This window comes from Pecten maximus, chromosome 15 (genome assembly GCF_902652985.1).
Source record: "Pecten maximus chromosome 15, xPecMax1.1, whole genome shotgun sequence".
Lineage (NCBI taxonomy): Eukaryota > Metazoa > Mollusca > Bivalvia > Pectinida > Pectinidae > Pecten > Pecten maximus.
Genome location: NC_047029.1, coordinates 20,749,847 through 20,769,459, shown reverse-complemented (window position 1 = coordinate 20,769,459; position 19,613 = coordinate 20,749,847). Strand labels below are relative to the sequence as shown.

The 19,613-nt window shown below is 41.3% G+C and overlaps 3 protein-coding genes across 5 annotated transcripts in view; 2 read left to right on the top strand and 1 right to left on the bottom strand.

The window, feature by feature from the left end:
- LOC117343528 (polypeptide N-acetylgalactosaminyltransferase 5-like) overlaps window positions 1-19,613 on the top strand; it is a 190,618-nt gene that overhangs the window by 74,699 nt on the left and 96,306 nt on the right. For all 3 annotated transcript variants that reach the window (XM_033905909.1, XM_033905911.1, XM_033905910.1), the window contains one exon: window positions 18,831-18,878. The gene's annotated coding sequence lies outside the window, so the exon portion shown is untranslated. The remainder of the gene's footprint in view (window positions 1-18,830; window positions 18,879-19,613) is intronic.
- LOC117343309 lies at window positions 478-5,739 on the top strand. The gene has a single exon (XM_033905651.1). The coding sequence runs from the start codon at window positions 478-480 to the stop codon at window positions 5,737-5,739; it is 5,262 nt and encodes a 1,753-aa protein (XP_033761542.1).
- LOC117343307 (collagen alpha-2(I) chain-like) lies at window positions 9,967-12,778 on the bottom strand. Its single transcript, XM_033905650.1, has 2 exons — window positions 11,795-12,778; window positions 9,967-10,425 (listed from the first exon to the last, which is right to left on the bottom strand). The coding sequence occupies exons 1-2, from the start codon at window positions 12,776-12,778 to the stop codon at window positions 9,967-9,969; spliced, it is 1,443 nt and encodes a 480-aa protein (XP_033761541.1).

Genomic DNA, 19,613 nt, shown 5'->3' with positions numbered 1-19,613 from the left:
GTACATGAGTTGTCAATGAAGTGTGACGGCTGTGTCTTACATGGATAAGTTTCAAGGCATTTTTGCAAATTGAAGTCATTGTGGACCTGGAATCTAAGTTACAGCTAGGGTATATGAAAACCCCACATTTAATGGGTATGTTAGATTTCACTCTCGGAAATCTTAAAAACGGGTCAACGAGGAAATTAGGTAAGTTGATAGTGTATTACCAGGCATGAAGGTATATATCATTATTTAGGGATACAGTGTCATTTATATATAAAATAATGATGAAGTGTTTGTGATTGTACCATATCCAACTTAATAAGTGCACTGTACACTTTAAAAAAACACAAAAGAGGTGTGTTTGATTAAAAAAAATGTACAGAGAAAAAATTTCTGTGTCAAATTTTTTTTTGGAAAAAACAACAATATCCTTTTCAATTTACATCCTTTGCATATATACTTTCGTTAAAAAAAACAAGATTATATTAGCACATGATTCAAAGCCAACCACCTGCCATGGCCACATCGATAGCTTCGACACCATACAGGAGACCCCCATTACCTCCCAGGGTAGAGTTTGGAAATCCATCAGCGCCAGAACCATTAGGTCAGTCTACATTATCGCCAGACGCTAGACCCTTTCTACAATCTGCACCAAATGTATCGTTAGCGATAAATCGGAAAGAACCAGTGTCCGAATCACAGGCTATTACCAGATATTTAGCCAGAAAGGACTTGAATATGGCTAGATTTTCAAAGTTTGATGATGATCCAGCCTCATTCACCGCCTGGAAAAACTCCTTCAAAGGTGCTGTGAGGGAACTTCAATGCGTGACACCAGCTGAGGAAATTGACCTACTGATTAAATGGCTAGGACCTCATTCCTCTAAACAAGTTCTAAGTTTGAGGACGTCTAATTCGCACAACCCTGACATAGGACTAACAAGAATATGGGCCAGACTAGAGGAGCGATATGGAGCACCGGAACTAATTGAGAACTCACTTAAAGTCAAAATCACAGACTTTCAGAGAATCGTCGTGAAAGATTACAGCAGATTGTATGACCTGCTGGATATTTTGTCCGAGATCCAGTCTCTCAAGGAGGACCTCAGGTACGCTTCTCTGCTCTCCTACTTTGACTCTTCCACTGGAGTAAACCCAGTAGTATCTAAGCTGCCGGGACACCTACAGACAAAATGGACAGAGAGAGCGACGAGATATAAGATTACTCACAAAGTCTCGTACCCACCACTCAGCCATTTTGTCTCATTTATATCTGACATGGCCACGATGCTCAACGACCCCAGTTTTAAATACGAGAGTCAAGACACAAAACCACCCAAACCCAATGTTCAAATAAGGAAGACAACATTACAGGTACCTCCATCCTCAAGTCAGGAACACAAGGGATGCCCCATCCACAAATATGCTAGTCACAAACTAAGTGAATGCAAACTGTTCAAACAGAGGAGCCTGGATGAACGCAAGAATATTCTTCGCGACAACAGAATGTGCTTTAAATGTTGCGAGGACTCTCACATAGCGAGAGAATGTAAGGCTAACATCAAGTGTGAAGAATGTGGGTCACCTCATCATCCTACTTGTATGCACTTTAACTCAAACAGCAACGGAATGAGGAAAGATAAGATGAAAGGACAGAAAGCCACGAACACCAAAAACACACCTGCTGACGAGAATGCACAACCCGGAACTCATCACGACAGGGAGAGCATTACCGCTAAGTGTACATCGGTGTGTGGAGATTTCACAGGGAGGTCATGTGCCAAGATAATTCTGGTGAAGGTGTACCCTAATAATCACCCAGAGAAGTCGGTCAACGTGTATGCCATCTTAGATGATCAGAGTAATCACAGCCTAGCGTCGCCGGACCTCCTCGATGCCATGAATGTTGTTGGGGAGGAGGTGAAGTACACTTTGTCATCTTGTTCTGGCAGTTTCGGGATGAGTGGGCGAAAAGCGTTTGGTTACACCGTGGAATCTATGAACAATACATACCGAAGGCAGTTGCCAGCACTCTTAGAATGTACAGACATACCAGAAGACCGATCGGAAATCGCTACACCAGAAGTTATACAGCATTTGGACCACCTGAAGGATGTACCTATATTGCCATACAGAGCTGACTGTAGCATAGGACTTTTATTGGGAAGGGACATTCCAGATGTCCATCAAGTTTACAAACAGATTACCGGTCCAAAGAACTCCCCCTTCGCTCAGAAACTAGGGTTGGGATGGGTTGTTATTGGAGACGTCTGCCTCGGTAACATTCACAAACCTTCAATGACCGAAGTTCATGCGCGAAAAACGAGCGTACTTAAGGATGGCCGAGGGACTATATTTGAACCATGCAAAAATCAGTTGATGGTAAAAGAAGACATTATGTTAAACAACAATGACCTTCTCTTCCAAAGGACAAAGAACGATGACAAGGTCGGAACTTCCGTGGAAGATCGACAGTTCGTGGGTATAATGGAGAAGGAAATGTTCAGAAATGAAGATGGTAATTGGATCGCACCTCTACCATTTCGTCTACCACGCGACCGGATGCCCAATAATCGTAGAATGGCTTTCAAACGTGCTATGATACTAGACAATTCACTCAAAAGAAATCCTACCAAGACAGAACATTTTGTCACATTCATGGACAAAGTCTTGAGCTCCGGTGCGGCTGAGGTAGCCCCAACCCCTTCAGACGAAGTCTGGTACCTGCCCATATTTGGTGTGTACCATCCTCAAAAACCAGATCAAATTAGAGGGGTGTTCGATTCATCAGCAACTTACAACGGCATATCCCTGAATCAGGTCCTACTTTCAGGTCCTAACCTGACCAACGAACTGTTAGGTATACTTCTGAGATTCCGAAAGGACCGAGTTGCCTTCGCAGCGGATATAGAGCAAATGTTTTACTCATTTTTGGTCAGGGAAGACCATCGTGACTACCTCCGATTTTTCTGGTACAGAAACAACAATCCTAACCTTGAACTTATTGAGTATCGCATGCGGGCTCATGTGTTTGGGAATAGTCCCTCCCCCGCTGTTGCCAACTACGGGCTTAAAAAAAGTGTGGATAGCCAGGACGTTGACCCCACCGTAAAAGATTTAGTAGAGCGGAACTTTTATGTTGACGATGCTCTCGCGTCTCTACCAGAAGAAGATGAGGTCATAAGTCTCATAGAAAAAACACAGATGGCTCTTAAGAAGGGAGGTAACCTTAGACTGCACAAGATTGTCTCAAACAATCCTAAGGTTATTAGCGCCTTCCCGGTTGAAGATCTGGGTAAAGAGGTCAAATCATTAAGACTGGAGCAAGACCCATTACCAACACACAGGAGTCTGGGCCTTGAATGGGATATGGCCTCCGATGAGTTCAAGTTTGACATTGAAGTGAAGACTAGCAACACACCACTAACAAGGCGCAGCATGTTGTCAGAGTTGAATAGCATATATGACCCACTTGGGTTTGTGGCCCCAGTCACTATTCAGGGGAAGATACTCATGAGGGAAATTACTAAAGGCTATAACTGGGATGAACCGATTGAACAAGATCTGGAGAAAAAATGGAAAGTCTTCAAGGAAACAGTCAGAACACTTAAAGACTTCAAGGTCCCACGCATGATAGTACCTTTGTCACTCAGCACGGCAGGGAATGCGGAGCTACATGTTTTCTCAGACGCATCGGAGAAGGCTGTCAGTGCCGTAGCTTACCTCAAGGTCTGTCGAGAGGAGATACAGTACACTGGATTTGTTATGGGGAAGACTAAACTAGCCCCCTCCCATGGTCATTCCATACCTCGATTGGAACTGTGCGGGGCCTTATTAGCAACAGAACTTGCCCAAATTGTCATTGACAACTTAGATGTTGACCTTGATACTGTCCAATACTACACAGACAGCAAAGTTGTGTTGGGCTACATTAATAACAAAACCAGGAGGTTCTACAATTACATGAGCAACAGGGTAGAACGTATACTGAGGCATTCGAGTCCCAGTCAATGGAACTACATTTCCACCAAAGACAATCCAGCAGATTGTGGCACCAGGGGTGTTTCTTCATCTAATGAACTAGATAAGTGGCTCCAGACACCAGAGAATCTACGAAAACACTCTCAGAACTTAGCAGCTACGGAACACTTTCCGCTTATATGTCCTGAAGATGACAAGGAACTCAGAGTTGAGACCAGGAAAACGGGAATCAAGGAGGAATTCCTTGACAATCTCCTCCAAGGTTTTTCTTACTGGCGGCGACTTGTGAACGTAATCGTACGCATCAAGGGATACATCAGAAAATTCAAAAGTCGGTACAAGAACACGCATTATTTGGAGACAAACGGACGTGAGGATCGCAATGCAGCTGAACATCTCCTTCTCCGTATGCACCAGAGCGATCAATTCCCAATGGAAATAGAGTCCTTGAAGGAGAGTAAACCCATAGCTTCTGCATCAACCATCATTAGGCTCGCGCCGTTCCTCGACTCTGATGGAATCATGCGGGTTGGAGGTCGCTTAGGTCAAAGTTGTCTCCCACTGGAGGAAGCCCACCCAATCATAGTGTCCAACAAGTCATCTATTGCAAAACTGCTAGTGAGACACTTTCACGACAAAGTTAAACATCAAGGACGAATACTCACAGAAGGATCCATTCGTAGTCATGGATTTTGGATCATTGGCGCGAAACGGTTGATTTCGAAAGTCCTGCATGATTGTGTACCATGCAAAAAACTGCGAGGAAGTGTACAACTCCAAAAAATGGCGGACTTACCGCCAGACAGACTAATTCCAGCTCCTCCATTTACTAATGTAGGAGTTGATGCCTTTGGACCCTGGAACATTATAACAAGAAAAACCAAAGGTGGTTCCGCGAACTCCAAACGTTGGGCAATTCTATTCACATGTCTCGGAACACGAGCTGTACACATAGAAGTTGTGGAAGAAATGAGCACAAGCTCATTCATCAATGCATTGCGTCGCCTGATTGCCATCAGGGGGAATGTGAAGGAACTTCGTTCCGACAGAGGCACAAACTTTGTGGGAGCTGCAAATGTGTTCAAAGACATGAACACAGTTGAGGTTGTGAATGTCGAAGACGAACCAATTAAGAGATACCTAAAGGACGCAGATCTTGTTTGGAAATTCAACTCCCCCCATTCATCTCATATGGGAGGGGTATGGGAGAGATTGATCGGCATGGCGAGGAAAATCTTGGACGCGATGTTCATGGAACTATCATCCCGAAGCCTTACCCATGAGGTACTTGTGACCTTGATGGCGGAGGTGAGTGCGATCATGAATTCGAGGCCAGTTGCACAGATCTCTACAGATCCTGAAGTACCAGTCATATTGAGTCCAACCACACTCCTCACTCAGAAGACATCTTCTGAAGCGTTGTTTAATTCCACTGACCTTGACATCAAGGATTTATATAGAGAACAGTGGAAGAGGGTCAAGGTCTTATCGGAGATGTTCTGGAGACGATGGAGAGAAGGATATCTTCAGACTCTACAAACACGCAGAAAGTGGAATCGAGAGACTAGAGACATGAAAGAAGGAGATGTAGTTCTTCTTAAGGACAAAAACCAACCAAGGATGGAATGGCCTGTCGGTATCGTGGTAAATGTCATTCAGAGTGATAGTGATGGAAAGGTTCGTAAAGCAGAGGTCCGGACCAGGAAGGATGGGTCAGATGTCCATTATGTTCGTCCGGTCACTGAAATGGTCATGCTTGTTGAGAACTAAGGATGTGGAAAATAAACTGTGTCAAATACAAAACAATACTCTATCAAAGACATTATATTGCATGTGTTCTAGTCAATGTAAAGTTAGATGTTCTTAGGTTTGAGAATATATTGTTTGAAAAGTTTGAGTAGTGTTAGTTTGAAACTATAGTTCTAGTTTTCCTCTCATTATTTAGTTAAGTTAGTATATATTGAAGATATATGTTTTTTCAATGATATACTTAGAAACCAAAAGTATGTGCCAATTACTTATCATTAGATAAGAGCTATTGTTCTAGTCCCACTGTTACTATTGAAAGTATTATGTGCATTGTTACGCTTAACATGTACCTAAGCTCCATGTATATTTGAGCTTGTATTATTTTCTAGTCAGATAGATTTTATACCTAAGGTTGTTAAGAGTTCATATTTATTGACTCGCATACTCACCTAGTCATTATACTCTTGATGTTGTGTCAGTTTATTTTGAACATTTTGTTTGTTTGGTTTAATACATTTTTTGTATTAAGGTAGTATCCTACATTTTCTACTTGTTGTCTAGAGTAGGTTTGTTTATGCCAAAAATATGTTCCAAACTATATTGGTTATTGCCATATGGTCAAACTTGGTTTACATTTAGTGATATGGTAAATATCAGACAGGGAGTGTACTGTTTAACACAGTCAAAATCGCAATACTGCGTTTATACCATTTTTGAGTTAGAGTTACTCCCCTTGGATCGATCGCCAGGGAGCGCCACTCGCCATGCCATTACAGCATGGCCGCCATATTAGATTACATCTCTTTGTGTGAAACGTAAACTTGCAAATGGCCTACCTTAGAAGTACCACCTATGTAAGTTTTTATTGTTTTTGGTTATTGTTAACATTTAATGAAAGAAATATCTCGGTCTAGACAGCTGTCATTCCATTTTTATGCAGTTATTTACTTTGTGTATTCGATAGTTCCGTACCACGTTGTTCAACATTCCAAACACGTGGTTATGATTTGTTTCAATAGACAACATATTTCCAATACAAATTTCATCTCAAGCTAAGCGTATATTCCTTAAATTCTTAGTTTGTTGTCTTGCGTTTAAGTTGCCATTGTTTCAGGCATTATAAGTTACCGGTTATTTGTTATTTTATCTACTTACATTTGTTACAATTACATACACATGTACATTGTACTTAGCGTACAGGTTGTAAGAGTGACTTTGTTTATATTGTAGCTTTTACGATGTCACCGGGAAGAGATTAAAAGCAAGTAAACTTAACCCATTCGACTTCGTTATCTTTCTCCTGACCACCTAGAAGCACTTAGAAGGTCGAGGCAGAACAAGCACCCCAATCCTCTTTACCTGGAAATTTAGGTTGGGTAGTGGTTTGGTTTGGTTTGGTTATTTTGTTTAACGTCCTATTAACAGCCAGGGTCATTTAAGGACATGCCAGGTTTTAAAGGTGGAGGAAAACCGGAGTACCCGGAGAAAAACCACCGGCCTACGGTCAGTACCTGGCAACTGCCCCACATAGTTTTCGAACTCGCAACCCAGAGGTGGAGAGCTAGTGTTAAAGTGTCAGGACACCTTAACCACTCGGCCACCGCGGCGGTTGGGACGTGGTTAAAGGAGCAGGTGTGCTAATTATTAGGTCAAATACGGTACTTATAATTATATGTAAACATTAATTTTCTGAAGACATAGTGGACTTAACACCAGTATGATGATGGGTATATATTGTAGACACAGGGGTTTGGCACGATTTTATAAATGATAGTCCATATATATATGTATAATAGTGACAAGGTAAGGTCACTATAATACATATATATATGGACTATCATTTATAAAATCGTGGCAGGCCCCTGTGATTGTAGATGATGATTAGTAGGGAATGTATTATCATACTTCTATATGTAGTTCATCCCTTAAATGGTACACTATATTGACCAATATATAAATTATATTGACCATGTACATTTCAACGCCATTGCTTTCACAGCTCAAATGATAAATTCATCTCTCTGACAATAAATGACATAAAATTCAATGTATGTAGGGTCTATATGAAACTTTCTTGCTTGTGTCTGTAGAAACCCTGTGTAGAGTACATACAAACTATAATAAATATAGCAAAAAAGTACTTGTGTTCTCAATGAAGAGAAGACTTTCATGTGAAAATCTTGAAATAGATTGATGCTTTTAATATCTTGCTATTGTGGCTCAGGGATAAACGAGCCTAATAGCATTTTGAGTTTGCTGTGGTTTCTTTTGTAATTTTGTGTCCCCAATGTATTTCCTGTTTGAATGTAAAAGTGTGTTTTCATCTTCTTATCGACCTTAGAAGATGAAAACACATTTCTACGTTCAAACAATAACGATTTACATTGGGGATACAAAATTACATTAAATTAAAAAGAAAAAGAAATGCAGCACATTTATCCACCGTTTTGGCTGCGATAGCTCAGTCTTTAGAATGTCAGCCTCTGTAGCTTCATGTAGAGATCGTACGTAGGTGGTTTGTGGCTCCCTAAACCCATGGCACTTTGTGTTTCTCTGGAAGTTGAGAAACGGACCAACAAGACGTTTTTTCCTAATTGTTCTTAATGGCATGCGGTGGGTCTCCTGTGTGTTGTTAAGTGAGGTAGCCACCAGCTTCTACAAGGGACATACATAAACCCCACCTCAAAATGACACAAGCTGCATGTTCAGGTGGCGATAAGCCCAACTAACTGACTTTATCAATCTGACGTTACTAAGCTGTGGTATATACATTGCCCCCCATGGACCAAGAGAAGTTCAGTATGGTTAAAATTGACTTTTTTTCATTTTTTTTCTTTTACTTTTCTAAATTTCAATTGTAATTTAGGAAAATGGATATTTTTCATAGAAATTGTGAAATATACAAAAAAATTCTTTGCTGTTATTTTACTTTGAAGTTATCCATTTTTTTTATCAAACCTTTTATCCTCAAAAAATGGAAAAATAGAACTCTCCATGATAAAATTACAAAATCTACATAAAAAGTTAAAAAGTCAGGAAAGGGAAGCGACATTAAAATAGATCTGTATGTTCATATGCTGATGTTATTGAGTTAAGTGGGAACGCTTTTCAAATTTCTGTCTTGTATTTTTGACAAAAAAAATTTATTGCCTATATCTAAAGGGTGAAGATTGAATTAGGGTTTTATTTGAGATTTAATACATTCACAGCGGAGGAACCAGGGACAGTATATCTTTCGCAAACCTTTAAAAATTTTTTTTTCAATTTAGAAAGTTTCCTTGACTTGTCACTGGTAAGACTTTGATATACGCTGTACAGGAGCAGTGATTTAGAACAGAGCCGATAAATGTGTACTATCTAAACAGGATAAAGTAGTCAATAATTACGGGCTGAGATATATAGACTGTTTAGCGGTAACACTACAGGCCTAACGGCCACTTAACATTGGTGTTGCTTGTCTATATGTAATTGACCATGCTACATGTGTTGTTGGAATGTGTTTTATAAAGTGGTGGTGTCGGAGAAAGCTAGAGGCTTATAAAGTGGCAATGTTGTACATACTTATTGCTCATATATAATATTACCCCGGAGAATTCATGTCCTTTCCCTGGAGTAAACTCACGGCTTACATTGTCTAAAGATTGTACTTTTAAGTCTCGGAATGTAAGATTAATATCGCCATACTTGAATCTGATAGGAATATGAAATTTAGACTGTATTCTGTATAACCAGTATTGATCATATCTTACATACCATATTATAGGGAAGTATTGAAGATATTATATGATTTGTTAGACTGGGAACTCTGTGTTTGTGCTAATGCCAGAACTACCAGACCAATATTCTGTCTATACATGTCTTAAAAAAAACATATTCATCTCAGATAGCTGTCGCTGACCGATCTAAAGATATCTCACTTTAAACCCTGGTCATTGGTATTTCCTTGTAGAACAAGTACAGTTTCATGCAGTCCAATCACAGTTACATATAGACCACGGTCATGTTGTCACAATTCCCTGTAGACCCAGACCAGTCACAGTTTCCTGTAGATTCAGGTTATATATATAGTCACAGTTCCTTGTAGACCCAGGCCAATCACACTTCCCTGTAGACCCAGGCCAATCACAGTTCTTTGTAGACCCAGGCCAATCACAGTTCCTTGTAGACCCAGGCCAATCACAATTTCCTGTAGATTCAGGTTAGTCACAGTTCCTTGTAGACCCAGACCAGTCACAGTTTCCTGTAGATTCAGGTTATATATATAGTCACAGTTCCTTGTAGACCCAGGCCAATCACACTTCCCTGTAGACCCAGGCCAATCACAGTTCTTTGTAGACCCAGGCCAATCACAGTTCCTTGTAGACCCAGGCCAATCACAATTTCCTGTAGATTCAGGTTAGTCACAGTTCCTTGTAGACCCAGACCAATCACAGTTTCCTGTAGATCCAGGCCAATCACAGTTCCCTGTAGACCCAGGCCAATCACACTTCCCTGTAGACCCAGGCCAATCACAGTTCCCTGTAGATCCAGCCCAATCACAGTTCCCTGTAGACCCAGGCCAATCACAGTTCCCTGTAGACCCAGGCCAATCACAGTTCCCTGTAGACCCAGGCTAATCACACTTCCCCGTAGATCCAGCCCAATCACAGTTCCCTGTAGACCCAGGCCAATCACACTTCCCTGTAGACCCAGCCCAATCACAGTTCCCTGTAGACCAAGGCCAATCACTGTGAGTTCCCTGTAGACCCAGGCTAATCACACTTCCCCGTAGATCCAGCCCAATCACAGTTCCCTGTAGACCCAGCCCAATCACAGTTCCCTGTAGACCCAGGCAAATCACAGTTTCCTGTAGACCGTGGCCAATCACACTTCCCTGTAGATCCAGCCCAATCACAGTTCCCTGTAGACCAAGGCCAATCGCTGTGAGTTCCCTGTAGACCCAGGCCAATCACAGTTCCCTGTAGACCCAGGCGAATCACAGTTCCCTGTAGACCCAGGCAAATCACAGCTCCCTGTAGACCAAGGCCAATCACACTTCCCTGTAGACCCAGGCAAATCACAGTTTCCTGTAGATAAAGACCAATCGCTGTGAGTTCCCTGTAGACCCAGGCCAATCACAGTTCCCTGTAGACCCAGGCGAATCACAGTTCCCTGTAGACCCAGGCAAATCACAGCTCCCTGTAGACCAAGGCCAATCACACTTCCCTGTAGACCCAGGCAAATCACAGTTCCCTGTAGACCAAGGCCAATCACTGTGAGTTCCCTGTAGACCCAGGCTAATCACACTTCCCCGTAGATCCAGCCCAATCACAGTTCCCTGTAGACCCAGCCCAATCACAGTTCCCTGTAGACCCAGGCAAATCACAGTTTCCTGTAGACCGTGGCCAATCACACTTCCCTGTAGATCCAGCCCAATCACAGTTCCCTGTAGACCAAGGCCAATCGCTGTGAGTTCCCTGTAGACCCAGGCCAATCACAGTTCCCTGTAGACCCAGGCCAATCACAGTTCCCTGTAGACCCAGGCAAATCACAGCTCCCTGTAGACCAAGGCCAATCACACTTCCCTGTAGACCCAGGCAAATCACAGTTTCCTGTAGATAAAGACCAATCGCTGTGAGTTCCCTGTAGACCCAGGCCAATCACAGTTCCCTGTAGACCCAGGCGAATCACAGTTCCCTGTAGACCCAGGCAAATCACAGCTCCCTGTAGACCAAGGCCAATCACACTTCCCTGTAGACCCAGGCAAATCACAGTTCCCTGTAGATAAAGACCAATCGCTGTGAGTTCCCTGTAGACCCAGGCTAATCACAGTTCCCTGTAGACCCAGGCAAATCACAGTTCCCTGTAGACCGTGGCCAATCACACTTCCCTGTAGATCCAGCCCAATCACAGTTCCCTGTAGACCAAGGCCAATCGCTGTGAGTTCCCTTTAGACCCAGGCCAATCACAGTTCCCTGTAGACCCAGCCCAATCACAGTTCCCTGTAGACCCAGGCAAATCACAGCTCCCTGTAGACCAAGGCCAATCACACTTCCCTGTAGACCCAGGCAAATCACAGTTCCCTGTAGATAAAGACCAATCGCTGTGAGTTCCCTGTAGACCCAGGCCAATCACAGTTCCCTGTAGACCCAGGCGAATCACAGTTCCCTGTAGACCCAGGCAAATCACAGCTCCCTGTAGACCAAGGCCAATCACACTTCCCTGTAGACCCAGGCAAATCACAGTTCCCTGTAGATAAAGACCAATCGCTGTGAGTTCCCTGTAGACCCAGGCTAATCACAGTTCCCTGTAGACCCAGGCAAATCCCAGTTCCCTGTAGACCCAGGCCAATCACAGTTCCCTGTAGACCCAGGTCAATCACACTTCCCTGTAGACCCAGGCTAATCACACTTCCCTGTAGACCCAGGCAAATCACACTTCCCTGTAGACCCAGGCCAATCACAGTTCCCTGTAGACCCAGGCCAATCACAGTTCCCTGTAGACCCAGGCCAATCACAGTTCCCTGTAGACCCAGGCCAATCACACTTCCCTGTAGACCCAGGCAAATCACACTTCCCTGTAGACCCAGGCAAATCACAGCTCCTTGTAGACCCAGGCCAATCACAGTTCCCTGTAGACCCAGGCCAATCACAGTTCCCTGTAGACCCAGGCCAATCACAGTTCCCTGTAGACCCAGGCAAATCACAGCTCCCTGTAGACCCCGGCCAATCACAGTTCCCTGTAGACCCAGGCAAATCACAGCTCCCTGAGACCCAGGCCAATCACAGTTCCCTGTAGACCCAGGCCAACCACAGCTCCCTGTAGACCCAGGCAAATCACAGCTCCCTGTAGACCCAGGCCAATCACAGTTTCCTGTAGATCTAGGCCAGTTAGAGTTTTCTGTTAGTCCCTGAGGTTTGTCATTGTTTCCTGTCAGGCCCAGGCCAGGCCCCTGTAGACCCAGGTTTGTCACTGTTCCCTTCAGTTCAGTTGATAAGGGCTGTGTCACACCATCCAGTTGTAATGTTGAGGAAGGCCCTGGCTTGAAGAATGTATAGTTTTGCCGTGGACCTGTGGCCATGTTGCCATTTAGCACCAACACCTGTCAGCTGTGCATGGGCATACTGCAGGCATTCTACAGAAATCCTGCGGGCATCCTACAGGCATCCTGTGGGCATGCTTGAATTTTTGCTGGCAGTGTTTATACTGCCAATTTGTGACCTCCGTGTGGCGGTAATTACTGTGGTCATGGATGTCTTCCTGCTGGTAAACTGAGGGCGGGCTGTGGTCAAGATACTGTCGATCTGCGAGGATAAATAGTACATCAGAGGATTTCTTCAGTTTTCTTTTTGGTTTGATTTGTTGTTAGGATGGCTAACGGGACATTCAGTATCAATTGGGCATGTTTCTACTTGTCAATGTCACTTTGAATATATTCATAGTTGCTTGTTAGAATCCAGATTACACATGTGAACTTTGATAATGATCACCATGACACTATGATATCAAGCTGAAGTGAGGATTTCTCCATCTGATGCCCTTACGCCTTGTAGGCAACTCCCATGCAGGTATCACAAAGCTGACACAGGTAGCCTGCAGTACCCATATGCAATGCCCACAACCTGTCTGGAAGCTTTCGAGCATCAGCCATGCACCTGGCATATGTGTCACATGGAACACATGCAGGTACAACCACAGGCGCTTGCATAGAAAATGTGATTTTCAAAAAAAAAAATAAAAAAATGATATGACAGTGGTATGTGTAATCTGTTAAGCTCAAGGTTGGCAACTCCGCCACGAGCAAAACGGCAGACCAGCACACTTCAATCGACTAAAAAACACTTTTATTCAAACTGACACGGCGCACACTATATGCGACCGTCATCAGAAAACATTCATCTTTAACCTACCGTGCCACCCAAAAATCCGTGAAAACATCACAGAATTCCTCGCTCAGAACACCATTTTTCAAACGGCTCCCTCAGCCTGTCCAGATTCTTCATTTACATACGGGGTTGAAAGGTCATGCGATTATATAATCGACTGTCACCAGGTGCACTTTTGGGGGTCATCTCCGCATGCATTTTGTCCGGAAAATGCTTCGGCTCGCTGAAGAGTTTTGTCTAATTTACGATTATTTGAAAAGTTTCGTCGATGAATGATGATTTATAATCATAAATTATTTATTATTTTGAACGTTAGACTACCATGCACCGTATATGACAGTACACAGCAGGCGCGGATCCAGGAATTGGAAAGGGGGGGGGGGGAGTCCAGTAATTTAGTGGTAATGCGAGCGCCATAGGCTGACAAAATACTGTACAGTGTAACAAGTTACTGTGTTAAATTCCATGTTACATACATGTAGCTGGAACTTATACCAGGTAAAACAAAAAATTGTGCAGAGAATTTAATTCTCTACTAATATGAATTTACAATTATTTTCCCCTCATAGGAAGTTTTGTACTTGTCGTAAACATGATTATCCTGAAATTGGGTAAAAATGGATATCCTGCTCTAAGCTAAACAAGGCGTAATGTCAGGAACTAGTTGACAGTTTTCCATCAAAGTGAAATATCTATTTCCTGTGTTGTATACAGGCTTTTGTGAGCCCCACGGCACCAAATATTACAGTTTCATGCCATGACAGGTTCATCCAGTAGGGCTGGTTTACCTCGATCAGACTACAACAGATCTGTGTAATGAAGTATTGTTGTAAGTTGTTAAAGGTGACAATCAGACTGGCCGTTGTCTCTAGAGTATCAAGGTTACGAATAAAAATGAGACTTGAATTTTGATCTCATACAGATATATTTGATTCTAGATTCCTAAATTTGAAACCAAGGGGAGATAATCTAGCATTATAATTGTGCTGTGGAATTCTATATAGAACAATAGGAGACAGTAGCCAGGCTGCAGAACAATAAGTTGATGCTGATTAAGAATTCAGTCAGATAAATAATGCCATTTCAGCGTTTTTATTACAAATACTGTACATGTAACAGCGGTTTGTTATCCCAGCAAAACACATTTGTGGTTGGTATTAGATTGGAAACCAAGGGGAGATAATCTAGCATTAGAATTAAGCTGTGGAATTCTATATAGAACAATAGGAGACAATAGCCAGGCTACAGAACAATAAGTTGATGCTGATTAAGAATTCAGTCAGATAAATTATGCCATTTCAGCGTTTTTATTACAAATACTGTACATGTAACAGCGGTTTGTTATCCCGGCAAAACACATTTGTGGTTGGTATTAGATTGGAGTCAGTGTATCTGTCTGACACCTGTTTCCAAAGTATAACTCTGAAACTTTTTCTTAAACTTCATGAAACCAGTACATGTATTGTTCTAGTAGTCTATAGTGGTGCCTTTTGGTATGAAGTACTTGGTACTTTTTCGTGATTTTCATGATACCATGCAAAGAAATGGTGAAAATCCAAAATATAACTGTTTCCAAAGCATAACTCCAAAAGTGTTTCAGATACCTTCAAAAGTTTGGAAACTTAGCTATGACACTGATTTTATTCAGAATCTGAATTGCTTCCATTTGGTATTAATTATATGATTAGCACAAATTCTGTAAACACAGTAACTATATTGAATACTTTAAAATATTTAAATATCGTAGAAATTTTATACATTAAAATTCAGTACCAACAGTGTATATTTGTTTTATTGGTAGAACAGCCATCTTCTATAGGGAGAGACGGCGGTTATATATCCATTATTCATAATATAAAGGTAATGACATTCATAGCTGATTTGAATGCCATCTAAAGTAGTTGCCTTTAGAGAATATCTCTGTTGATTTGTGTTTGATAATCCTCCCGTTTTGACATATGTAGATGATATGTGCTAGAGATGGCTTTGATAACATGTACAGTCATTGGTAATGTTTGAGTGAATTATTTTTGAGAAAATGCCTCGAGAAATACTGCGTCTTTTTTGGAAAACTTGATTATTAGTTTATTATACATGCTATAAAAACATTTTAAAGAATTGAAATAAGAGCCAGTGACTTGCCACCAAATCAAAGATAAAACATTTCGAGTGGATAAGAAGTGGCCTTTGATGTTATTTGTTAGTATACATGGTCTCACACAGTATAATGTTAGTCATAGATATGATACAGGAAAAGCAGTTGGCTGATGTGGTGGAAGTTTGAATATTATACCCATAAAATGTATGTTACAAAGCGGGTTATGGTTAGAAAAGTGTTAATTATTTCTATCTATATCTTACACGGACAACAATTGTTTTGTGGGTTCTTCCAATGAAAGGCAAGAATTGTATGTACCTGATCACACCCCCCCTCCCCCCACCAGATATTAAATACAGACTTATTGCAATGTATGAGTTGACCTAATTTGGCATGAGGTCTTGGAGAACATTCCCATAAAGATGGAAAATGATCAAACATTTATAAAAATATAAATACTGTTGTGGGTGTCATGGAATAGATAGCCTTCATCTATGTACCACATGGAACGGTCACCTTTATCACAATCTGCTTACTTCCGAGGAAAGACGCGCCGCCAAATTTACATAGATTAGTGTGAGCAGGTGCTCCATCAAATATTTATGACACTTTTAAGAAAAAAGAATTGGAGAAAAATTGTAAATGAATGATTAATGATTAAGCCTACCACACGTAAGATCCGATTCTTTTATTACAGGCCTGGTAACTGCACCAATCTCCTTCATGTGCGATCGTGTAAATCTCTCGTGATTTCTCTGATTTGATAGTTGCGACCTGTGTATCGGTGTCCGTGTCTTGTAGAAGGCTGTGCTCACCTTAAATGCATTGCTAACACATCCTCTTCCTGTTTTTATCAGTTTTGATTTCCCTATCTGAATTAATATTTTACAAGCTTTGCATTAACCTACCTTGATATACAGACATCTTCATCACCTGAGTGTTTGTAATTAAGGTGAAATACACAAGGCTCCCTTGCCTGAGTCTTGTACTAGTTTACATGTGCTCATGATTGATGTAAAATAAGTTTATTAATGAAGTGATGAATCTGATAGAAGAAAAAAAGTTGTAAAATTTGAACTCACCAAGGGACTTGGAAAACAGATGGCCTTAAGACAATGAGTTTGTCACAGATTTGGATCGCAGGGGCTGTTACTGATAGGCTGCAGTTAAATCACTTTTATTTTGCTTCGATTCATATGTGGTTGATTTTTATGCTTGTTTAATGGAAGGTAGGAAGAATACTGGAGTTTAGATTACTACCTGACTGCTAGTAAAGACAGAAATTTAGGACAACTCTTACCTCTTATGGAAGTCATCACACGCTATAGTTGGGCTGGTTTTATTTTTTCAATCTGATTATTTTGATGGAAATCTTACTCATTATAGAAATTAATAGCAAAATTGTGTCCATGTAAATATAGAGGATTTTTTAAAAAGTAAATGAAGGCAATAAAAGGTTTGGCTGAGTCAGCATTTTCAGGTTTTGATAATGATAGCCTGATAGGATTCTTCAGTAAGTAATTACTGAGCCATGTGAGCAATTCAGGCCCTCTAGGCCTTTTTAAAAAAATTTAGCATTATTGTAATTAGTCTGTGCCATACAAAATATATATTGCTAGTTCTGTTTGGAGGTGAAAGCTAACACTTTATTATCTGACTAGACAAATTAAGATATATTAGAAGAATTATATGAGTCAAATTCAATAGATTGTATTAAGTTATCAGAAAATTTGTATCCAGACAATTGGATATGGAAATGTTTGTCTAGTTTCTGGGTAAGTTCTTGCCACTAACATGTTTGCTGGTGGAAAAGGCAATATAAACACATTGAGTTTGATGTTGTACACTTATTAAGATCTTTATTGATTATCACTGACCTGACCAAGGCCTCGAGTACAAATATTGACCAGCCTATTCATTGTAGCTCACATTGCCAACGTATTCTATTGTTAAAGCTGTGATGTATATCCATTGTTTAATTATAGTATAATATTCCTCTGATTGATTGATGTTGATTATCTCACTTCATACCAAGGAAATCTGCATATCCCACAATACAGGTGGTCATAGTTCTCCACATCAGGTGGTCATAGTCTCCACATCAGGGGTTCATAGTCTCCACATGTGGTGGTCATAGTCTCCACATGTGGTAGTCATAGTCTCCACATCAGGTGGTCATAGTCCCCACATCAGGTGGTCATAGTTCTCCACATCAGGTGGTCATAGTCCCCACATCAGGTGGTCATAGTCCCCACATCAGGTGGTCATAGTCCCCACATCAGGTGGTCATAGTCCCCACATGTGGTAGTCATAGTCTCCACATCAGGTGGTCATAGTCCCCACATGTGGTAGTCATAGTCTCCACATCAGGTGGTCATAGTCCCCACATGTGGTAGTCATAGTCTCCACATCAGGTGGTCATAGTCCCCACATCAGGTGGTCATAGTTCTCCACATCAGGTGGTCATAGTCCCCACATCAGGTGGTCATAGTTCTCCACATCAGGTGGTCATAGTCCCCACATCAGGTGGTCATAGTCCCCACATCAGGTGGTCATAGTTCTCCACATCAGGTGGTCATAGTCTCCACATCAGGGGTTCATAGTCTCCACATGTGGTAGTCATAGTCTCCACATCAGATGGTCATAGTCTCCACATCAGGTGGTCATAGTCTCCACATGTGGTGGTCATAGTCTCCTAATCAGGGGGTCATAGTCTCCACATGTGGTGGTCATAGTCCCCACATCAGGTGGTCATAGTCTCCACATCAGGTGGTCATAGTCTCCACATGTGGTGGTCATAGTCCCCCCATGTGGTGGTCATAGTCCCCACATGTAGTAATGTACATCCTTCAGTCATACCATCACATGGCTGCAGACGTACCTGGCCATGTAATACAGGTGTCGTAAATTACAGATGTTGTACAGGTATCAGTATATACACCTTATCAATGCACCTCACTACCTGTGACAACTAACGATGTAGGCCCGTTGTTTTTATGCTTCTCGTTGGTGGATTAAATATGACAAATGTCACCAGGCGTTGATGCTAACTGTGATATATGTAATTTAGAATTTCATATCTTAGGTGTAAGTGTATTTATACATATTTTATGTGGAGCAGTACTTCCATGTGTGTTGTATATTATCAGGTCAGGGACTCGGAGGGCCAGCCAGTGGTGACAGTTCCTCACTCAAAGGTAAGTCAATTGTTTGATAAAAATGGAGACTTTGGTGTCAAAAATCATTCTGATTTTCATATTTGACATCTGGGTCCAGTTTCATCAGCATTCCTTAATGAAGGAAAATTCATAACTTAGAAATGTTTTAATCAGGATATAAAGAACATTTCCTTAGTTAAGATTTCTGCCTTTAGTCCAGTAATGCTTTCTTTGGGAACTTTTAATTCAGGAACATTGTTGAATCAGCACCAGAAATATCTGTATGAAAGAAATTATTGTTTTTTTACTATGAACAGGTATAATCATCTATTCTAATCTAGTGTCTGTATATTAGATGAAAGCAGCAATGGTCTGATAGATGAGAGTAGATGAGTAATTAAAAGAATCTGTTAAAGGACAATCAGCAGATTACTAGAGGATGAATTAGATGATTGCTGAAAATAATACGGTAGATGAAACTTCCTAGATGTATCTGCACCAGATCTTTTAGATGACATCTAGTAGATGATATGTTAGATGAGAGTTCAGATTAATCAGTTAAAACACTGTCTGCAGAGGATGCATTAAATAACAGTTTGTAGATGATATAGATGAAAATTGATAGTTTGTAGATGATACAGATGAAACTTAATAAATGTTGGTTTCTGTGGCTGATCTGTTCAATGTAGATGATATGGTAGATGAGAATTTAGACAAATTAGTTAAAATATTGTGAGAAGATGATTAATTAGATGATAGTTTGTAGATGATATA

Bases quoted from the DNA above. Each gene is read 5' to 3' on its own strand.
- LOC117343309 (XM_033905651.1), top strand. From the start codon at position 478: ATGATTCAAAGCCAACCACCTGCCATGGCCACATCGATAGCTTCGACA.
- LOC117343307 (XM_033905650.1), bottom strand. From the start codon at position 12,778: ATGGCCACAGGTCCACGGCAAAACTATACATTCTTCAAGCCAGGGCCT. The intron at 10,426-11,794 runs GTCTTTATCTAC...CTTGGTCTACAG, and splicing joins CAGGGAACTCACAGCGATTG to GGAACTGTGATTGGGCTGGG.